Below are 19,889 nucleotides of genomic sequence, written 5' to 3' on the forward strand. Positions count from 1 at the left end.
CCAGTCGCGTCAAGACACTGCCTCCGCCCTGTATCGACGCGACTTGACAAAGCCAGCCCAGCCCGGCCGACCACCACCTCCACCACACATGAGCCACTGCTCGACAGTCTGGCCGAGCACATGTCACCATGAAGAGCACTCCCTTGATCATTAACTGGCATGATCAGAATGCCCCCATCTATTCGGCCCATTTCGAGCCATCAGGCAAGGGCCGTCTAGCAACTGCCGGTGGAGACTCGAACGTCAGAGTACGCCGCCCACTCCGAAAACATCCCCTGTCTTCCACCATCACCGAAAACAGCAACACCAACAAGTCATATTTCCAGACCCTTGCTGACCTCATGTAGCTCTGGCAGGTCGAGAGAGATGGCGAGGACAGGAAGGTCGAGTACCTGGCCACCCTCTCCAAGCACACCCAGGCCGTCAACGTTGTCCGGTGGTCCCCGAAAAGTACTTCCTTGTTCCCCTCCTGCACACACCAGCCGACAAGCTTCTGACGAGACGAATCCCAGGCGAAACTCTGGCCTCCGCCGGTGATGACGGGAACGTCATCATCTGGGTCCCCTCCGAGTCCAGCAACCCGGCCTTTGGCAGCGATGGCTTCGACGACAAGGAGAGCTGGCGCACAAAGCACATGTGCCGGTCCTCTGGCTCCGAGATATACGACCTGGCCTGGTCTCCAGATGGCTCATACTTCATCATCGGGAGCATGGACAACGTCGCGAGGATATACAATGCCGCTACCGGTAAGGGAGATGGCGCAGAGCCTTGTGTTTCCGGGCGTCGCTGACGGGGCATGACAGGTACACTGATACGCCAGATCGCCGAGCACAACCACTATGTCCAAGGAGTGGCATGGGACCCCCTCAACGAATACATTGCGACTCAGTCGTCAGACCGCTCTGTGCATGTCTACTCTCTCAGGACTAAGGATGGCCAGTACACGCTGAGCAGTGAAACCGACAAGTGCCCAAAGATTGCAAGTCACATGAAGTCTGACCTGCCCCCTCGGCGCATCTCCTCAAGCAGCCCGGCGCCACCCGACTTTGGCCACCGCGCCCAGCTGTCTGTCATTGACGCCGTTCCCTCCGTTGGCCCAGGCCCAACCTCTGGTGCGTCGATAGGGTCACCGGTGCCGTCCGCCCCCGGCACGCCAACATCGGTGGCGCTGCCCATGAACCCGCCGAGCGTCATCAGCCACAGTCGAAGGTCGTCCTTCTCTTCGTCCCGCCGCTCCGTTTCCCCGGCGCCCTCGATGCCCCTGCCTGCTGTCATGCCGATGGAGGCTTCCCCTAAGCCCCTTCCAACAAGCACAAATGTCAAGAATGCCAGTCTCTATGCCAACGAGACCCTGACCTCTTTCTTCCGGAGGTTAGCTTTCACGCCAGATGGTAGTCTGTTGCTCACCCCGGCCGGGCAATACTCGTCACAACAGACATCAACAGATGGGAAGCCACATTACGAGGTCGTCAACACGGTGTATATTTACACACGGGGCGGCATCAACAAACCACCAACAGCACATCTGCCCGGACACAAGAAGCCGTCCGTCTGTGTGCGGTGTTCGCCAATATTCTATACTCTCAGGACATCTCCACCAAGCACAAAGCACATCACCATCGACACTTCCTCGTCAGAGGAACCAATACCGTCACTACCAGAACCACTCTCAAAGCCGTCCCCTGCGATGTCTGTCATGGACCCACCACCTCCGCCGTCCTCCGAGCCCATGGGAAGGAGTCTTAGCACCACCTCGGAAACAACGTCCACTTCAGCAGGCCCAAAGGCGGCTTTTGCGCTTCCATACAGGATGGTGTATGCCGTGGCGACGCAGGATTCAGTTTTCATCTATGACACCCAGCAGCAAACCCCGATCTGCATCGTCAGTAACCTGCATTGTGCTACTTTCACAGACCTCGCATGGTAAGATTTCTTTGCGTCCGTTGCTCTTGGATGTATATTTGTGCTAATTGATCACAGGGCGGCCGATGGCACAACTCTATTCATTACGTCGTCAGATGGCTTCTGTTCGACGGTCTCGTTTGCACCCACAGATCTTGGTGAGGTCTACAAGGGTGACATCTCTGCACACAAACGGCGTCAGGAGAACGCGGACGCGGTGGCATCATCATCACAAAATACGCCTGTTCCAACACCAACCTCTCAATTTGCGCCACCATCACCATTTCCTAATGGATCCCAACATCGACACCGCGACTCGACGAGTTCCTTTGCGGCACCCTCCCCACCGCCAGCAGCAGCTTTCGCCAACCAGCGGCCATCGTCTCCCACGAGGTCCAATTCTACCTCATCCATCATCACACAGAGCTCGACAGCAGCTCCACCTGGGCCGCCCACTCTCGTCGCGGGTAGTGTGCCTGGCTTGACTGCGACTAACTCTGGCAAGGTGACCGGGGTGCCCATCGCGACTCCACCGGAGACCCCTCGGAGCACGGCTGGTAGTGTAGCCGGCACCAAGAGGGACCAGAGCGAGAGCGAGAAAGAGGACTCTGGGTCAAAACCCAAAAAGAGAAGAGTTGCGCCCACACTCGTCAGCGGGCCAGGCTCTGACCCGAAGCCTTGAAAGGGTATTCACATTATTGAGAGGCTTGCTAATTTTACCGAGCAAGGAAGCCCTTATATCATCACCAGGCGTCAACTGAAAGGTCTTGCCTTGACGGACTGGGAGAGCGGGCGGGGTCGAGGTGGTTATGATTACTAGTTTTTGGAGGCAAAGCTCCTGCGCTCTTCCTCTTCAGCTTCGAAATTTCCACATACCGACATCCTGGCGTCAAATCTCAGGCACGAAAGTGCGATGTAGAACACGTGGAATTTAATCGCCAATTCGTCGGCTAACGGTCGCTTTGAATTTGTCTTTGGTCAGGCGATAGGGACGTGGGTTCGGCTTTGAAACGACAAAGCACTTCGTGTACTTGCATCCTAACGAAACACATAGCAACGGAATTGGTCGGAGCACTGCTCGAACAGATGCCAGATGGGTAGACCATCATTATTTGTGTCATGAGTGATACATACATAATAAGACTTGAATTTCCAGCAGAGGGACTTATCAAAGTAGTCCTCAGACCGGTAGGACCTGACCAGCACAGCATGTATGAGTTTCCCTACCCATGTTTTTACACAATCTAGCGCTCCACGTTCATCCATCAACCCCCCACCTAAGACCGACCCAGACGCATGTCGGTGGTTCACAAGAGGATTGTGACAAGATTTTAGAGGTTGGGTGTACCTCTCCACCACGCACAGTGCAGGTGTATGATCCGCTCAAGGTAATGAATTCAACGGTTGGAGAAAACGGGCTGATGTGGTTTGTTAGCGGCACATTACTGTGCTTCTAATCAGGAATGGTAGTCGCTGAGCAGTAGATTTGAGACATTCTAGGGTTTAACCCTTCACAACGGACCTAAAGACTGGTTTGACAAGGGAGACGAGCAAAACCTACCCCATGCTAATCAGTTACTACCCTTCCAAACGCAACGTCTTCCATGTCTGTTAGTCCCTACTTGACGGCTTTGTGCTTCTGAAAAGGCCTTGGAATTTCTCTGGCGCTTAAGTTCTCACGGGCAGGTTCACGGGGCCGATATCAAGACAAGAATGTGTCCAGGCTGGTGAGGAGGTAACAAGCAAACGACTGGGCTCCCGCATCATTCTGGTGAAGCTTGAGGCCCAGGGGGAAACAACCAGCCTTGTTCTTTTCGATTAACCTAGTGGTGCGACGTAAGCAAATCTCTGCTACTGTGAGAGTCTTCTAGTGTGAGCATACTGACGATGTGTCTAGACGTGCAGTTCCAGCGAACTGATGCGTACCCCTGAGAGCCAGCGTTATCATAGCGCGGATGTCCCGAGGTCATTGGTGAAGGAAGACTCGCTCCCGAGATGAACTCGTCTTCGCGAAAGAGGAGGGCGAGCCCCGAGCTCGTGTCCAACCCGTTCGTCAAGAAGCGGAACCTGGAGTGGTCCATATCACCGCCCCCTTTCCGGAACGCCGACCGTCGGGGAGAGGGTCGGACCAGCACGGAGGAAGGCTCTAAAACTTTCCATCGGCATGAGGTGTCTCATCATCCCCATCAGGAGTCGAGCGTCGCCGCTGATAACAGCACTCAAAAGCCGCTGGGCGGCCCCTCAGCCTCAGCGCTCGTCGAGAATAACACGGTCAAGATAACCGACCACCTTGCATGGTTCTCCAACCTACTCGCAAAGGCCATTGTTGAACCATTCCCAGCGGGCCAACCCCACCTCACCATCCCAGCGTATCAGTCTCTCTACAACCGCTCATTCCGGTCCCCAGCCGGCGCCCATTTTGTCGTGACGCAGCACGATCACCCGGTAGCCGGGCCTCACTACGATCTAAGGCTGCAGATTAATGGAGACTCGTCGTGTAGTTGGGCGATCATGTACGGGTACGTCATGACAAACCACCGGAGTGTCTCATCTCGTGCTTGGAGGCCATATCCCAAGCGAGGTTAGGCAAAACAATGAGCCAATGTGCTCCTTAGAAGTGCAGAGGTCCAGTCGGAACTTGGCTGACAAAACAGACAGCCTCCCAGGAGATCCAAACTCGCGTGGCCGTACGGGCCGGGCGGCCGGAGCCGGTGTGCTCCGCAACGCAACTGAGACGCGGGTCCACTGTCTATGGAACCACCTGGTCGAGACCGCCGGCCTGCACACGGGCAGCCTCCTGGTGTGGGATACGGGCTCGTACGAGGTCCTGCCGCCGCGGCGGAGCAAGTACGCGCCCGTGGATTCCCAGGAGGGAGACTCGGACGGCAGCGAGAGGGAAAGCTGGGATAAGCTTTCGCAGCAGGACAAGCTGGCCGCAGCCTTCTCCTCACGCAAGATAAGGTTGCGACTGAACGGCTCGAGGCTGCCCCGGGGCTACGCCGTGAACCTGCGCCTGACTAAGGATGAGGACGCGGCTGGGCGTGCGAAGGCGGCGAGGCCTGCGGGCGCGCGCAAGAGGAGGGGGAGAAAGGCGCCCCCGAAGAAGGCGCCGGAGACGAGCAGTGACGGCGAAGATGACTCTGGCTCGGACAGACGGCCAGGTCGTGGCGACGGGGAGGAGGACTACAATGACGGCTCGGGAGCTACGAGCAAGAAAGACGTGCAAGGCATCTTGGAGATGGAAAAGGAGCTCCGTGAGCTCGAGGACGCCGAGGTCCGCAGGACGAATGCGTACTCTGGGGCTGTCAACTCCATCGGGAGTGTGCACCAGCGGAAATGGTTCTTGTCGCTGGACAGGGAGGAATGTGGGTTCTTTAGGACGAAGAAGGACGGCAGGGTATGGTGGGAGCGGCAGAAGGTTGCTGCCGAGGATACACAAGGTAGTGATCATGGTCAAGGCAGACTCCAGTGGCCGTTCTACGTGCGCGGCCCTGGTCACGAGAGGAGCATTGTCACGGGACGGCTTGGGGCTGAGGTCCTCAGGGATGAAGGCGTCGTTGGATATGTTGGGAGGAAAGGATGGAGGCCTATCCTGAGGTGATGAATTATTTGACTCGGACTCATGAACTCAAGAATGATGCTCTTTCAAGTCGATTCAATGCAACGGCGAACTCTGCGGTTTAGCATCACTAGAAAGTAAAGTTGTCCAACACGTTTCCTGAGGCCCGTTATCTGCAATATTGTGATCAATGTTTTTTTGTTAGATCTCTTGGTGGAATTGAGCGCGACAATGCAAAAAATGGCAGAAGCTGTGTCCTCAGTTTCGCGTCGGACATCTGGACCCATACAAAATCAGCATGAGTCTCTTGGGGCAGAATGTGTGCGGCATACGACTGCTCGTGTCTCGCGTGGTCTTCAATGCATCAAGCACTTATCTGCCTTCAACTGGAGCCATGAAGCTGTTGACATAGGCACAACATGTCGATGGAGACATCTGTGAGAGTAATGAGAGCACGTGACATGTGAATGATTTGCAAATGTGACATTCCAATTCATCAAATCCCTGAACTGCGAAGTGATCGAAATCCTTCATGTTGCCAGACATTGGTTCCTCCATTATTTTGATAACCTCGAAGTCATCAATCGTGTTCATTGGCTCAACATCAACGGACGAGTTGTCTGCTGGAGCAACCTCACCTCCTCTGCACGGCCGATGGGTCACCGTAACGCGGTAACGCATCTCGTCTAGCCGACACGCATGTGCAGAGCCCGATACCCGGCCATAAAGTCAACTCTGGCGACAATGGCGATTTACAAAAGCACATCGCTGCTCACATGGTCTCACTTTCCCAAGTCTCTTTATCTACCTACGGAATGCCTGGGGGTTTTGAGATGGAGTATGCGTCGCAGGAAGGGAACTCAACCCAAAGCAAGTCCAGTCAGGTGTCGACTTCCCATCATCACTCACCACAATTGCCACTCCTCACCCATGGAGTCGCTCACAGAAAACTTAGGTTTGGCTAAAATGCGGAGCTGGAGGAGGACCTGAGGACCTTGAGTTTTCGGCGAACGTCGGTCTAGATGTTCCAGGCCTGGCTGACGAAAACGCAGATAAATGGGAGGGTATTTACAGAGCCACGCAACTCTCACACAACACTTCAAATGAAAGCATCCTTGCGAGACTCGCCACCAGAAAGATTCCAGGGAACAGTATTGACCACGTAGTAAATGTTGCGGTCACTACTGCTCATTAGCCATACTTTATTTGTAACTACCACAGCATCAATTGCTATCCGTGGATGATTTCTGGCATCCTCTTTTGTTCCAGTCCTCTGACCTACGCATTACCTTTACCACAGATTGATTACAAGAACCCCAATTTCACTTCTCTCATAGTGCTGTCCTCACGTTGCTAGCTGCACCGAACATTATCTCAATTCGGGCCCACCGCTGGATGGTATTGCTGTTGGTGACCAACAGGTTGGCTCTGGGCTTCATAGCTGCCCATGTGCGGCGCCGGAACCTGTCCCATCCCGAAGCCGGACCCCGTATGCTCCTGCTGGACCGGGCCCTGCTGCTGCTGAGGGTAGTAAGGGGTGGGCTGAGCCACTGTGCTCGAGGCGGGAGCTGACGGGGGCTGGTACATCTGCTGCCCCTGCACTGGGCTTGGTGTAGCCACGGCTGTCGGTTGGGAGCTGGCATACGGCTGAGGAGCGATGTTGTGCAATGGCTGGGCCTTCTCGGCCTGGACAGGGACACCTGCTGGGAAGCCCTGCTCCGCGCGGAACTGGGGCGAGACTGGTCTGTTGTGAAGACCGGCTGAACGATGTCGGTGCATCATGACAGAATGCATAGCCAGAGCAACGATGGCAAGTATGCTTGCGGGGAATGTGAGCACGACGTAGTCTCGAGGGGAAGTGCAAGGGAAGCATGGTCCACAGCAAAGTACTCACAATTCTATGCCACCCAGTCCTGCCGCAGCACACAGACACGCGGCAACGGCCCACCCCGTTGTAGTGAGGTACGCCCATTCGCAATCATAGCCGCATACGAGGACTACTCCTGTCGCCATAACAGGAGCTATCTGGGCAGCGAGCAAGGCGAAGGACGCGATCCACAAGATGATGCCGAAAACATCCAAGGCCAGGATGGCCCAGTAATTATCTGCCCGACAAAATAGCTCAGAATTTGGCAAAGCACCGGGTTCAGGAGGTAGGAGAGACGTTGGGCTGAAGGCGAAGGGTAGGAAGTCTCGGAGAATTAGGAGTCCACGTACATATGACAGCTGGGCCAAAATGGGCAACGATTTGATAGCCCATGATGATGAGAGTTGCTACAGACTGGAAATCATCAACTCCGAATCCGTACCGTAAAGAATTGGCGCTGAGGGGGAGGACTCACAGTAAAGACATTAAGGGCACCTCCGGAAAAGCTCAAATCGGAAGTGAGCGAGTAGGCGCAGAGACCGAGGATAATCAACGCCAGGACGAGCTGGACGATGCGCAGGGCAATAAAGCCTTTGGGATAAATAGGTACATGCTCACGCCCTGCGGGACGATAAGCCGAGTATTTGCTGTTGGCCATCGTGACTGACGTCTGTGACGGCGAATGGTATTAACAAGTTCGGAGAGGGCAAGCAAGTCTGCCGGATGTCTGAGATGAGGCGACAACCCGTGGTGCTCAAGAATAATATTGCAAGAAGACTGCTCAGCAGGATTTGCGAAGCAGAAGCAGAAGAGACCCAGACAGCAATTGCAAGCTCAAGTTCTCCCAGAGGGACTTCGTCCTTTGTATACGTCCACTTCACCTGGACCTCCCCCCGTGTTCAGACTCGAGCGACACTAGCTCCACCACAGCCGCAAGGCGGCGTCTGCCATCCATAGTCCCAGGGCTAGATCTTCCATGCGCCTTTGATCATCAGCTGCCATTGTAGAGTAGTCCAAACCGAATGCAGACGTGAGGCTTGTACTAGGATCCCACAGGCCCAATCCTCCGGGAGAGACCTGCTCGTGCGGGCTGGGACACCGCATGCGCCCAAAAAACCCAACAGAACATCGCCGGCAGCTTGGCGCCGCCGTGAGTCTCGTTCCCAAAAGTACCAGTCGTACGTATCACGGCCCGTGTGCCAGAGCTGTGGTTTTCACGTCGTTAGGGCCGGCACTGAGTCCGCTAGCTTTGAGGCTGTTAGTGCCGGGCGCTGATTCGCCTGGGCAGCGAAGCCGCACGGCAGGAGGTGCGGCTGAAAATGAGCTCCGATGGGGAGCTGAGGCCGGGTTCACATGCAGGTACTCGGGGAAACAATGTGCAGGGCCTGATGTGTTTTTGTGGCTGAATGCCCTTCAACAGAAAACCGAACGGGGAGGGGGTCGCAAGGCATCTGGCAGGCAGTGATGCTCTCATTCCTGGCTTACAGACAGCCAACGTGCACAATGCTTCATGTTGAACATTCGCTGGCGCGACATGTCGAAATGACGAAACGTGTCTTCCTAATCGACTAAGCTCGAGGCCTCTCAAGCACCTCGTGAGACCCGTCTCGCCTGGCGTGCCCTTCGGCTGCCGCTTGATTTGTGCCCTCAGCGAATGGTTTGACAGAACAACGACAGCTACCTGTCGTTAGTGGTACGGGGCAGGGAAAAAGAATTATCTGCTCACCTGCCCCTGGAACAGGTAGGTAAGTGGACACGAAGCGAGGTGACCTCGCCCTTTCTGTCAGAACGCCACGGCTGTAGCTCTCAAAGCACAAGCGCTTGTGCTGGGGCGAGGCTCACATCTACTTACCCAGGTTGGTATGACTGACTATTGAATTCTATAATAGAAAACCCTGGAAGCATGGACACAGCTCCGAAAGCCATTAATTTGGTCTCCTCGATTTTTGCACTTGGGAGTCTGGTCATCCCCAACACAAAGGGGCGTGTGGAAACGAGTGGCAGTGGACAAAGAAGACGGGTCGACACGAGGGGGCCAGTCATGGCACATCATGTGAAGGCATTTGTGAACATACTAATTACAGAGACAACGCTGTCGACATTGCTTTGTGGGCTCGTGCCTTTTCCAATAGAATCGGAGCATGTGAATGTGCTATCCCTGCTCGAAGATGCCACTGGGCTGGGTCTAATGTCTTAATCTATCTACCGGGCGTTGAAATGCCGCGGACATGAGATGTGCTCCTGGACTCGAGGCTGATCTCACTAAGCCTGTGCTTTTCTTTCCTTTTCGCTCTGAGGCCGAGTCAGGCTGTGCGATTCATAGCGTTCGTCTAGAGTATGTGCTGCGATAAAGACGAGAGGCTCGATGGGGCCACACTCCCCCGCCCGGTGGACTGTTGTCACCTGCTTTTCCAACATCATTAGCCGTGCTTTTCTCACTATTCACGTACCGACGATTCCATACCATAAGCCCGAGAGAGCAAAACGTGGGGGTGGGGGCACCCGACAGTCATTCACCAATCAAATATCACAGGCGTCTTGTCCAGAGGACTCGAGGTAAAGGCTTCTTCGATATTGCCTGCGGAAGACAACTATAGACAAACAGCTGCGTTTCCTCTTCGTCTTGTTTCCGTCCTCTCTTTGACTGACTCTCAGTCAGGGGTCCCCACCGGGCCCGGATCTGCCCAAAAAAAGAAAATACGTATTTACATGCCCATCTATCAAACATCTACCTCCGTTTTCCCAGAGGCATATATGTACATTGATCCACTAACAGGTAGTACAATGTTCCGTGAATTCATAGGAACCGTTCCTCAAGAACAAAGCGTCCTTGAGGTTGTCAGAGCGTGCCAGAACGTGTTCTGACATGGAGAGAACGCCGCAGCCGTGCCGCATCAGAAGGAAAACCGAGCAGAAATTAACAAAAAGCCTCCCACCTCCTTCCAAAGTGTGGTGTGACCAGGAGTCGGGAGGCCCATGGTGTTGTAATGTATTCGCAAGCAAGAGCGAGTAAAAGGAGAGCCGGGTATCAAAGCACACAAAACCACGCTGACGTGGAGCTCCGTGGTCAAGGTCGAGAGGGCTCCATGACATGCCCCTTCCGGGCCCTGCGAGTCCCGCCAGCCACGACTATTAACGCTGGTTACTAAACATCGCAATTCCAATCCTAAGAGAAGTCTTCTTCGCTCGAGACCAACTGGCCGATGCGTTGGACAAGCTCTTTGGTCTCGCGGGCGATCTCAAACGCGATGGGCGGCAGCGTCTGTGTCCACATGCGCCACTCGCGGTCGCGCTCGTTCTTGCCATCGGCGGCCAGGTCCTGACCGCGCTCGCCAGCCTCCATCAGACGTTGCTGAGAATCGGCGAGGCGTCCGATCATGTCACCGTTGCCAGATGCCTCAGTCTCGGAGATGACTTTGCCGACAGTCTCGACAATGGAGCGGATCAACGGCTCGATACGGCTGATGTCAGCGGCGCCGCGGATCAAGCCGACAAGGCTCTGGATGGTCTGCACCAAGATGGCGGTCTGATCGTCAAGATATACCTGTTCCATGCTTGTCAGTAACGAGGGTCCTGCCGATATGACCTCGAGCGGAAAGACTGTGAGCTCACCTTAAGATCTTCCGTCCTGGAGTCAACTCGGCGCATACCATATCCATTCGACGCGGGCGGGAATCCGTTTCCATTCGACTTGTTGTACGTCTCAACCGACTCGCGCGGCGAGTTCACTGGGCTGTACGCAGACGAGTCCATGCTGGACCTCCTCCCAAGACCCTGGAAAGGAGGGGGAGGGGGTAGTTCTTGTGGGTATGGGTCTTGCTGGTAGGCGCTCTGTATGGATTGCGACTTGGCCGTCCGAGGTGAGAAGACACCGACAGAGCCCACCGGTGTCGCTGTGCCATCATCATCCTCCTCAAGCTCTCCGTCGGGAGTGATCCGGATCTTGACCACGCGCAGGAGGTCGACGATTGCACCGACAAGGTTCGAGGCCGCGGCATCAAGCACAGAAATTGGCGACATGCCAGCTGACGTCGCGAAAGTCTTTGCAGCGGTAATCAAGTTGTTGGCCATCGAAGACACGCGGCTCTTGAGCTGCTTACGCTGCTGTTGTGATTGGTCGTTTGATGACGAGGCGTCGATATCCTTAGTGATGCGCCGCACGCTCATAACAACGGATTTCATCGAATCGATGACCTTGTCTGGCTCCTCGACACGGGCACGCCTTAGCAACTCGTCGATGGCAACCTGGAACTTAGTGACATGGACATCCTTAACAAGACCATTGTCATCCGTAAAGCCCTTTTCACGGACGTATCGGCCCGCGTCTTGATCGACAGACATGTCCATAGATGAAGATCGCATGCTGCGTAGCTGAGTCCTCGCCCTGGCGTAACGGTTGCGCCAGTCTTTGACTTCAAGCTCCAGAGTCTCGATCGTCTTCTCGAGTTCGCCTTGCTTGGCCCATGAGGAGCCACTCTGCGCAGACAGCATCTTCATCTCCCGGAGGAACTCCTGGGCTTCTCGTCTGACTTGCATAGTCGTTTGTCGCTGCTCCTCGAGCGCTGCTCGCAATTCTTCGTTCTCTCGCACCAGTTCGGGGTCGTTTCGGCCAGAGCCCATCTCTGATACAGAGGATCGAGCCTCCTCGATCTCGTCGCGAAGCTGTCGAGTCTCGTTGGAGTGCTCATCTCTTAGACGATCGAGCTGATCCTTCAGGGAGTCGTTCAGGTTTTGGGCTTCCGCGAGCTGGCTCTCCAATCCCAAGCGCATGTTCGACAGTTCCGTCTTCTCAGCATTTGCGGCAGTGGACCTCGACCGTTCGCCATCAAGTATCTCGTTCATCTCGTCATCTTTCTTTCTTAACTGGTCTTCCATGCTGTCAAGCTTTTCACGTAGCTCTCGTAATTGTATCTCATAGTCGTCCATGATTCGTTTGTCATTCTGTCGCATTTGGTCAGATACACCGCCGAGACTCCGTCTAGAGCCTCTACTCACCTCTGACGGAGCATCACTTTGCTCTCTTCCACCGAGTGCGTAAGCGTTCTGTGCCTGATCATCATCGCCTTCGTCATCCTCCTCCACCATCGTGCTCTTGTTAGGTATTATCGTATTGCTCTGAAATTGTTTCGGGGTCGGGCGATCGTAGCCACTAGGTGGCATTCCAGGGGAAGGAGGAATGTCGTATCCATCGACAATGGATCCAGCTCCGCGTATGGAACTGGCATTACTAGGCTGCCTTCTCCCCATACCGCGTGGGGGATATCCGCCCATGGGAGTCCCAGCTCTACTAGGAGCTCTCGTCGAAACCGGACTCGACAATCGCGGAATGTCACCGGCCACGAAGCGCGGGTATCTCCGCTCCAGTTCGCAAAAGACATCGGTCGCGAGATCGCGGAAGCGAGGAGGGCCGAGCGAGGAGAGCTTCTGCCGAGCCTGGTTCCGCTTGGGGTGGAAGGTGTCCTCCGGGATCAGGTATGGTGGTGGACCGACATTGGGCGGTGCGTTTGGAGGTCTTCGGCTGAAGGCCTGCCTTCGCAGCAACTCGTCGAACACATCGGTACTGAGTTCAAGAAATTGAACGCCGGTCAGGCGCTGCAGCTTGTCGCGGGCCTTGTTTGCAGGAGGGTTCGGCTTGCCGTCGCGCGACGTCTGCGACAGATAGCGCTTCAGCGCCACATAGTGTTCCCCCAATACAGCCTCCACATTTATCTCTCGCCCGCTGCGACCGCTTTCGCTCCTCGCATAAAGATCAGTTGCTGTGCTCGATCGACCGACAGAAGGTGGCGGCGAGGGCCCGCCGGCGCTCCTTGGACCTGGTGGGAAACCACCGTTCATTGGGCCGTTCGGTCCTCCTCCTCCGGAATATGGTGGTGATGCTAGTTGACCTTGCTCTAGGAGTGGATTTGGGCCTCGAGGTGCGTTCGGGTAAGGACCATCGTTGTTCATTTCTGTTCCAGTCGGCCAGATTGTACCTGCTGTAGATATCGGGGATAATGGTGGGTTGGCGCGAGCAGCAAGCATAGTTCGTTGGGCGGTGGCTCGTTCGAAAGAGGCTGGTCTCGAGGTCTCAGGTCTGCCGGACTGGGCGCACCGGGTGGTTCAGTCCTCTACAGCCAACGTGGTCGCAAATGGCACGAGGCTGGTCTCCTGTCCAAAGGGATGCAGGCTCCTTCGCTGCACGGTCGCGGACGGCGCTCGTCACCGTTGCCGTCAGCTGTGGTGTAGAATGCGGTGTAGGAATGCAGAATGCGGGACGAAGCCGCGCTCCGGTTCACCCCGTTGCCCGCGTCGCAAAAGTGGGCAGGCAGCTGAGGCTGGGTGACTGTTTAAGCAGGAATCCGAAACGTCAACTCGGCCGGGCAAGGATGCAAAACCCCAATTAGGGTGGGTGTCTCGGTGCGGGAGGGATGGGGTTGGTGGTTGCAGCCCAATGCGTGGCCGGGCGGTAAGACAGTTGACCGTCTGTGCCCCTCTTGGTGTAGAAGGCGATCACGGGGAATTTTAAGTTGGCGGCCTTAAACAGCCTTGTTCGCCTTGGCCTGATGCTGCGATGCTGGTTGAGGTGTGTGCGGAGTGTCCTCGACTCAAAAGTCAAAAAGGAGCCGCCGTTTCGCCGCTGTGACAAAGGTCGGCAATGCAACACGGGGGTGAATTCGCGGGCGGAAAGGTTAAATAGGGCTGAAGCAAGGCCAGATGTTGACTGAGTCGAGGTCGAGCGATCAAAAGCAACATCCGTTCCTGGCGTGCCAACTTTTGGATGCTTGGCCGTAGGTTTCCCCGTAGAGACCAGACTGACACGACAGGTGCAGTTGCAGTTCGGTGTGGGCAGAGTTCCCCTGGCCGTCGGGGCGCACAATCGATATCGGACGATTGACTGCGCTCGAATTCTCGCGGGCGACGGGGTCACTGGCTTCAGAGCTTATAGGAAAGACGACGAGGATGAATATGCGACCAGAAGTGAATCGGTTGCAAGTTGCGGTCCAGGTCGTTGTGAAGTCAGGTTTGTAGACAGGAGGACGGGATGCGTTGGGGGGTTTGTTGGTAGGCGGTATGGATTCGAATTAGTATGACTGGGCGGGTAGGCGAATGTAGTGTTCGTAGTGTCATATGCATCTGCTTGACTCGACCTGACCCGAATCGAACTGGCGGCGGCGGCGGCGACGGCGATTGGCGACGGCGCGTCTAGGAGGACTGATGTCGAGCTCGAGTTCGAAAGAGACGAAGCAGGCGCGGCGGCTCGTGGCGTGGCTTGTCTTGGAAGCTCGTGCTAAGGGGCGAGCAGAGCACAGCGCAGCGCAGTGCAGCACAGCAAAGGAGGACTGGCCGGGGGGTGGGCTTAAGCGAGTGAGCGGTCGAGTGATATTCCACGCATCAACTACTACCTATGCGTGCAAGGCATGAACAAAGAAGGGGCAAAAGGAGCGTCGAGAAGAGTGTGAAGAAAGAGGAGGGGAAAAAAAGTCTCCCAGGCCCGGACTGAACGAATTGAGGATCGACAAGGACGGACACGCAGCAGAGGTTTCCGCAGAAAAGATGCGGCCAGACGGGGATGGGAGTGCGTTGCTTGATGAGTGCTTCTAGATGACAGGCCAGGGCTTCTCTGCGTCCCTCCGTCTTTGGCTGTGATGGCTGCTCGCACCCCCCTGGCTAGACCGGATTGTGCCTGGCAACGTCGGATCTCATTTGATTAGCAGCGAATCCTGGGCCCCAACCCGCATGTACCGTACTCCTAGCAGCTAGCACAGCAAGAATGAACGTCATGGGCAATCGATCGCTGCGGCTGCGGCCACGGCCACGGTACCTGCCAGCCCGACAGGTGTTCAAGCAATTTCTCCCAAGGGACGGCTGCTTGGCAGTGCCCAGACGTGCTTGCAACATGGAATAAAGGAGGCCCTGCCAGAAGTTGGCGGCGGCGGCCTGGCGCAGCCTGGATGCATGGAAGCGACGCTGGGAAGGAGGCCTTTCCCGGCGCCTTCCCCAGCGCCAGGGGGATGCCCACCAATGAGAAGCCGCCTTCTCGACGTCCCCAATCTCCAGCATCCCATGCACCCCCCCTGATCCACCCCCTGACCCACTGCAACATTGAACCCGGGATTGACAAAAGGCGTGGGGCGCCATCCAGCCCGTCGTTGCGCCCGTGTGACCGCCTACCTAGGTACAGATAATAATACTAGACTGGAAAGTGCCCGGAACGTTGAGAGGAACCGCTTTCGATTTCGATGACGGCTCGAGCCAGGTGCTTGTTGGGCATCGATCCGGCCAGCCGGTGTATTTGTTACTGTGTAGTGATCATGGTGCTGCTGTGTCCATTGCATGGAACGGCACGGGATTTGCCATGTGAAAGGCGCCCTCACCAAGCAGCTGGCAATCCACACTAGGACTCGGCGTCACGAACTTCGTGAGCGGTGAGATTGTCCTGCGAGCCTGCATGCTTCGTGTGCCTGTGTCCGCAATACTGTGTACTATGTAAGCGGCTTCTGGATCTGTACCTGCCGATCCATCGGTCTCGACCGTGAGGAAGGACAGGGGCCAAGGAGATGAATTCACTCGAAGCCGGCAGCCCATCGCATGCATATATTGTATTCTACGATGGGCCGCGAAGGAACTCACATGCGCCCGTCTCTTTTTGCTGGTGTGCTATCTGTCTCAAGTGCCTGGTCTAGGCAGTGTGGTGGTTCTTGTACGCGCCTCGTGGAGCGAGTCTCTACTGTAGATATGCACAACGGCTTCTCTTCGCCGGTGGCAGACGAGCATTGCTGCATTTCTCGAATGGGCACGGGTGGGGACCAAGCGGCTCATGCCCACGCAGCATTGACAAGTGCAAGGTCTGGACCTTGGAAGTTCGAGACGGGACTTGGAAACCCATTCCTTGACGTCCGTAAATGCATTTACCCACTCTGCTAATTGGTACCCCAGGAAATTCACATTTGTGCCCACAAGCGTGGCTGTTCAACCCGCAACGCCAGCCAGTGCACCCTTGGGACGTCCTGAATCAAGCTCACGAGGATGATCAACATCTGGATTTCCTGTCCCAACTTGACGGCCGTCAACTATGATCGGCTGAGTCCCGGAGTTGAAAGTCGGACCGGGCCTCCGTGGGCCCGTGGGCCTCAAAAAAGACATTGCCGTTGCCGGACGGACGTCGTTGGCAAGGCACATCGTGTCGCATCGACCAAGAAGCAGATTGCAATCTCGGCGTTCGTGAGGCTGTGCAGCCTTCTCTCTAACTCCCTGCGGCCCCGTCGACGGACCCTTGTCGGCTCAGCCCTCGAGCTCAATTCCAGAGCCCAGTAGCTGCGTGCTCTGCTACGGCGATTGGCCCCCAGGTCGGGGGTCGAAAGTGTCATGTCGCATTGCTAAACTTCATCCCAACTTTGTCCATTTCCTCCCCCTTCCCACCCCGGCCTGCGGCATGGAAAAAACGTGGTCCCTTCGGCAACTGACAGAAGCTTCGATATTTCGAGTCAGGCGGCAGCGTCGTATAATGCCCAGTCAATATATGTACCGCTCAGATGGCAGCACGCTCGATTTCTCCACGAACTCTGCCGAAGTTCCTTGTCACGAGCACGACGGGACGATTCGGGCTAAGATGGTTCCGAGAGTAAACAATAGATAGGGTATCATCACTTGCTTCTATCAGTCACCGATGACAGGCAAGGGCGGCGTTTTGCAAGCCTGGGCATCTCCGCCACTCTACTCACAGGAGCAACGAAACGCCTAGAGCTCTTCGTCCTTGCCGTCCTCCATGAAACGCGTGCAACTCCAAAATGCCAGGTCCTCTTGAGCTTGACGGGAGCTACCGTCCAAAATCAACCTTGTTTGCTGGGGAGAAACATGTCACCCAGCCCTTAGTCCCTGGAGCGATTGGTCGGAATACACTTCAGTGCTGCGGTAGCATCCGTCATTGATCAAACGGATTGCAAACATTCCTCAAAACCAAGACAGTGTCCACGTAGCAGGGAGGTTAGGCCACCGCTCCTGCCACTCTGCCAGAACGTCGGGGACTCTCTCGTCAAAGCCCGACCGCGCTGCTGCACTTCCCCCGTCAAAGGCCGCCGCACCAATAGCTTCGCGCTCCTCCTGCGCGGCCTTGTTCAGCGAGTCGGCCAGGTCGACCATGCCTCGCCCACCGACTGATGCCTCTTCATGGTTGTCCTTGATGTCAATGTTGATGACATGGACTGGTCGATTGAGGGGTGAGCCCCTCGCGAGCAGATCGTCGACCACGTTGTCCCAGCACCTCTCTTCGCAGGTGATCACGACGTCAACTAGCCCCATCTCGGTGCCCTCGCGGCCCTGGTCTTGCTCACGGCCGTGCCGCGGGTGTCCGACCTGCCAGTCCTGCCACCTCTCCGGTCCCCACTTGATGCCTCGATTCCGGCCCAGCATGTTCAGCAGGCCGTTGGCACGGTACAGGCGCGGGTCCTTTCCCTCGAGCTCCTTGTACATGCTGTCGTAGGAGGTCTTGTTGAACTGGTAGACGTTGGGCTGCGTGATGGTCGGGCCAGGGAGACGCACGAGCGAGCCGGTTCCGAAGGATATGACGGGGTATCCAGCTTGAGCGAGGCGGAGGTGGCCTTCCATGGATCTGCATGGCTTTGTCAGAGAGGATGGGCGGCCTGGAATGGGAGGCCGAGGAGGGTGGTACCTGTTCTGGTTGCTTGCGCACACCGTGCAGAAGCGTAGCTTATAGCTCTCTGACTCCTCGCTGGCGCCGTTCTGCGCTACGGCTGTAGCTGCCGCTCCATTGGTCGCTTCGATAGTCGCCATGGTGCGCTCACCGTGGGTTGGCTACAGCGGCTCCTGCTCGCAAGAAGTGTTAGCCCGGCATCAACATGACAGCAAGTCTAACAGCGAGGAACGAAGCCGGCGTAGGCAAGGGACGATCAGACATAAAAGCGTATACGGTATAAAATAGAGTCATCAAAGGGATCAGACAGCTCCAATAACAAATATCATCATGTAAAGGTAGAGAGGGGTTGGGGAAGAGGGCGCATCCTACCAAGATTCTCGGTCCTTTGCTTGCAACCAAATCGTCACGTGCCTGGGTTATGATGAGATTAATACCCCGTCACAAGACGGGCAACGCCTAAGATCTCTCACTTCATCCGTGAGTCTGGCTGCAGAGATCACGGCCGCTGATTAGAGTCAACGTCGTGGTTGTCCGTCGCGTCGCAGAGGAGGTCGAAAGGCTGTGGTTGCTGGCAGGAAAAGCTTGGTTGACAAACACACGCGGCAGGGACCGGAGTGGGGTGGGCCCTTCCTAGCGTATATCCCGCATTGTGATTGGTGACAGCGAAAGCGCCTGCCCGGTCTCGCTGCCGACTGAAAGGGATGGGAACGTCGACCTGAAACAGATGGGTTCAGCAGGGATGGCTTCTTAAAATAGAAACGGTCTGTCAGCCTTGTGAGCGTGAAGTGGTCAACAATCTGCTTCTGTGTACTGGCTGGCTCCGGAGATAGGTGGTTCAATATGCTCAGGAAGTACACCTTGTTGGTAGGTGTGTGAAACACTTGACTCAGACCAAAGACATTGAAGGGTTGCCCAGGCGTCTCTATACGTTCGAAGGAAGGTGGAAGAGTCCACTGTGATACATGTACCTCCCGGACATGCAAGCGTGATAAGCTGATGGTCTCATGGAAAATTTACGGTCTCCGATAGCTTCACAGTGTGCTTCTGGAGGGGCGGATGATGGATGCTCAAGAAGCGCGCCCGCTGCAGGAGTCCTCTAGCACTTGTCCACCTGACCATAGCAGTAGAGGACTAAATGAGAGTCATGGTGGTCTCGGCCGAGATCCACATACAAGGAAAAGGCCATCGGACGATCCGCTGGATCTCGATCAGTTCATTTGTTGTTCTGCGGGTCCTCTGACGTCCAGAAACACGCCCAGGAAGGCTGACGCCGACGACGACGCCGACGACGACGGCGGAGGGCCTTTGGGATGATCATGGCAATGCTGATGCTGCTGTGATGACGCATCTAAAACACGCAGGTTCTTTTGCTGCACGGGTCTGGAAACAAATAGGTCGTAATCAGGCCGGGTCTATCTCGGTTGACAATTTTATGCCATGAATCAACTGTGATGAGGGTGCCTGCCTACTAATGCATTGGGAAGAGTGCTCGTGGGCTCCGAGACCCCGCCATTGTCCAATGTCGTCGAACATGATTGCAATCCATCGGTGACGGCTTGCGGAGAGCTAGAAAATAGACGCCCAACAATGGAGATCAGTTCATCTCATGAGATGCAGTAGCTTTGTGCTGGAATCGCGTGGTCTGAGTGTGGTGACAGCCACCCCACCATCGCTCATCTTCCGTGAGGAGTGCTTTCGAGTGACATGTCAGGCAGTCAGTTAGCCAGGCAGGCGGGCAGGCAGTGACTGTTGGTTCGACCAATCCGCCTCGCCCACTTATTAGACTAGGAGGGCAGTGTGGTGTCTTCGAGTCCTGCGAGTCCAAGACAATGGTCGGTCCAACATCCAAAATCCAAACCCCCCGTCCACTCGGCGTTCCAGACCGAACTCACGGACCAGCCTGCAGCTGACATCCAAGCGGCATCGCG

At 55.8% G+C, this 19,889-nt stretch overlaps 5 protein-coding genes across 5 annotated transcripts; 2 read left to right on the plus strand and 3 right to left on the minus strand.

Annotated features, from left to right (window-relative positions):
- Positions 1 to 128: 128 nt before the first annotated feature.
- On the plus strand, positions 129 to 2,584 carry INS49_002188 (uncharacterized protein; the record flags this gene model as incomplete). The annotated part of the gene is made up of 5 exons (XM_043163002.1): positions 129 to 248; positions 348 to 450; positions 513 to 746; positions 804 to 1,923; positions 1,981 to 2,584. The coding sequence occupies 5 exons, from the start codon at positions 129 to 131 to the stop codon at positions 2,582 to 2,584; spliced, it is 2,181 nt and encodes a 726-aa protein (XP_043031508.1).
- A 1,313-nt stretch (positions 2,585 to 3,897) lies between these two features.
- INS49_002189 (uncharacterized protein) lies at positions 3,898 to 5,503 on the plus strand (the record flags this gene model as incomplete). Its single annotated transcript, XM_043163003.1, has 2 exons — positions 3,898 to 4,421; positions 4,561 to 5,503. The coding sequence occupies 2 exons, from the start codon at positions 3,898 to 3,900 to the stop codon at positions 5,501 to 5,503; spliced, it is 1,467 nt and encodes a 488-aa protein (XP_043031509.1).
- A 1,332-nt stretch (positions 5,504 to 6,835) lies between these two features.
- INS49_002190 (uncharacterized protein) lies at positions 6,836 to 7,986 on the minus strand (the record flags this gene model as incomplete). Its single annotated transcript, XM_043163004.1, has 4 exons — positions 6,836 to 7,280; positions 7,356 to 7,566; positions 7,679 to 7,742; positions 7,804 to 7,986. 4 exons carry the CDS (start codon positions 7,984 to 7,986, stop codon positions 6,836 to 6,838), a joined length of 903 nt encoding a protein of 300 aa, XP_043031510.1.
- Positions 7,987 to 10,494: 2,508 nt separating this feature from the next.
- On the minus strand, positions 10,495 to 13,274 carry INS49_002191 (uncharacterized protein; the record flags this gene model as incomplete). The annotated part of the gene is made up of 3 exons (XM_043163005.1): positions 10,495 to 10,872; positions 10,941 to 12,269; positions 12,324 to 13,274. The coding sequence occupies 3 exons, from the start codon at positions 13,272 to 13,274 to the stop codon at positions 10,495 to 10,497; spliced, it is 2,658 nt and encodes an 885-aa protein (XP_043031511.1).
- A 3,984-nt stretch (positions 13,275 to 17,258) lies between these two features.
- INS49_002192 (uncharacterized protein) lies at positions 17,259 to 18,098 on the minus strand (the record flags this gene model as incomplete). The annotated part of the gene is made up of 2 exons (XM_043163006.1): positions 17,259 to 17,916; positions 17,977 to 18,098. The coding sequence occupies 2 exons, from the start codon at positions 18,096 to 18,098 to the stop codon at positions 17,259 to 17,261; spliced, it is 780 nt and encodes a 259-aa protein (XP_043031512.1).
- Between the last annotated feature and the right edge of the window lie 1,791 nt (positions 18,099 to 19,889).

Source organism: Diaporthe citri, assembly GCF_014595645.1.
Source record: "Diaporthe citri strain NFHF-8-4 chromosome Unknown scaffold_1, whole genome shotgun sequence".
NCBI lineage: Eukaryota > Fungi > Ascomycota > Sordariomycetes > Diaporthales > Diaporthaceae > Diaporthe > Diaporthe citri.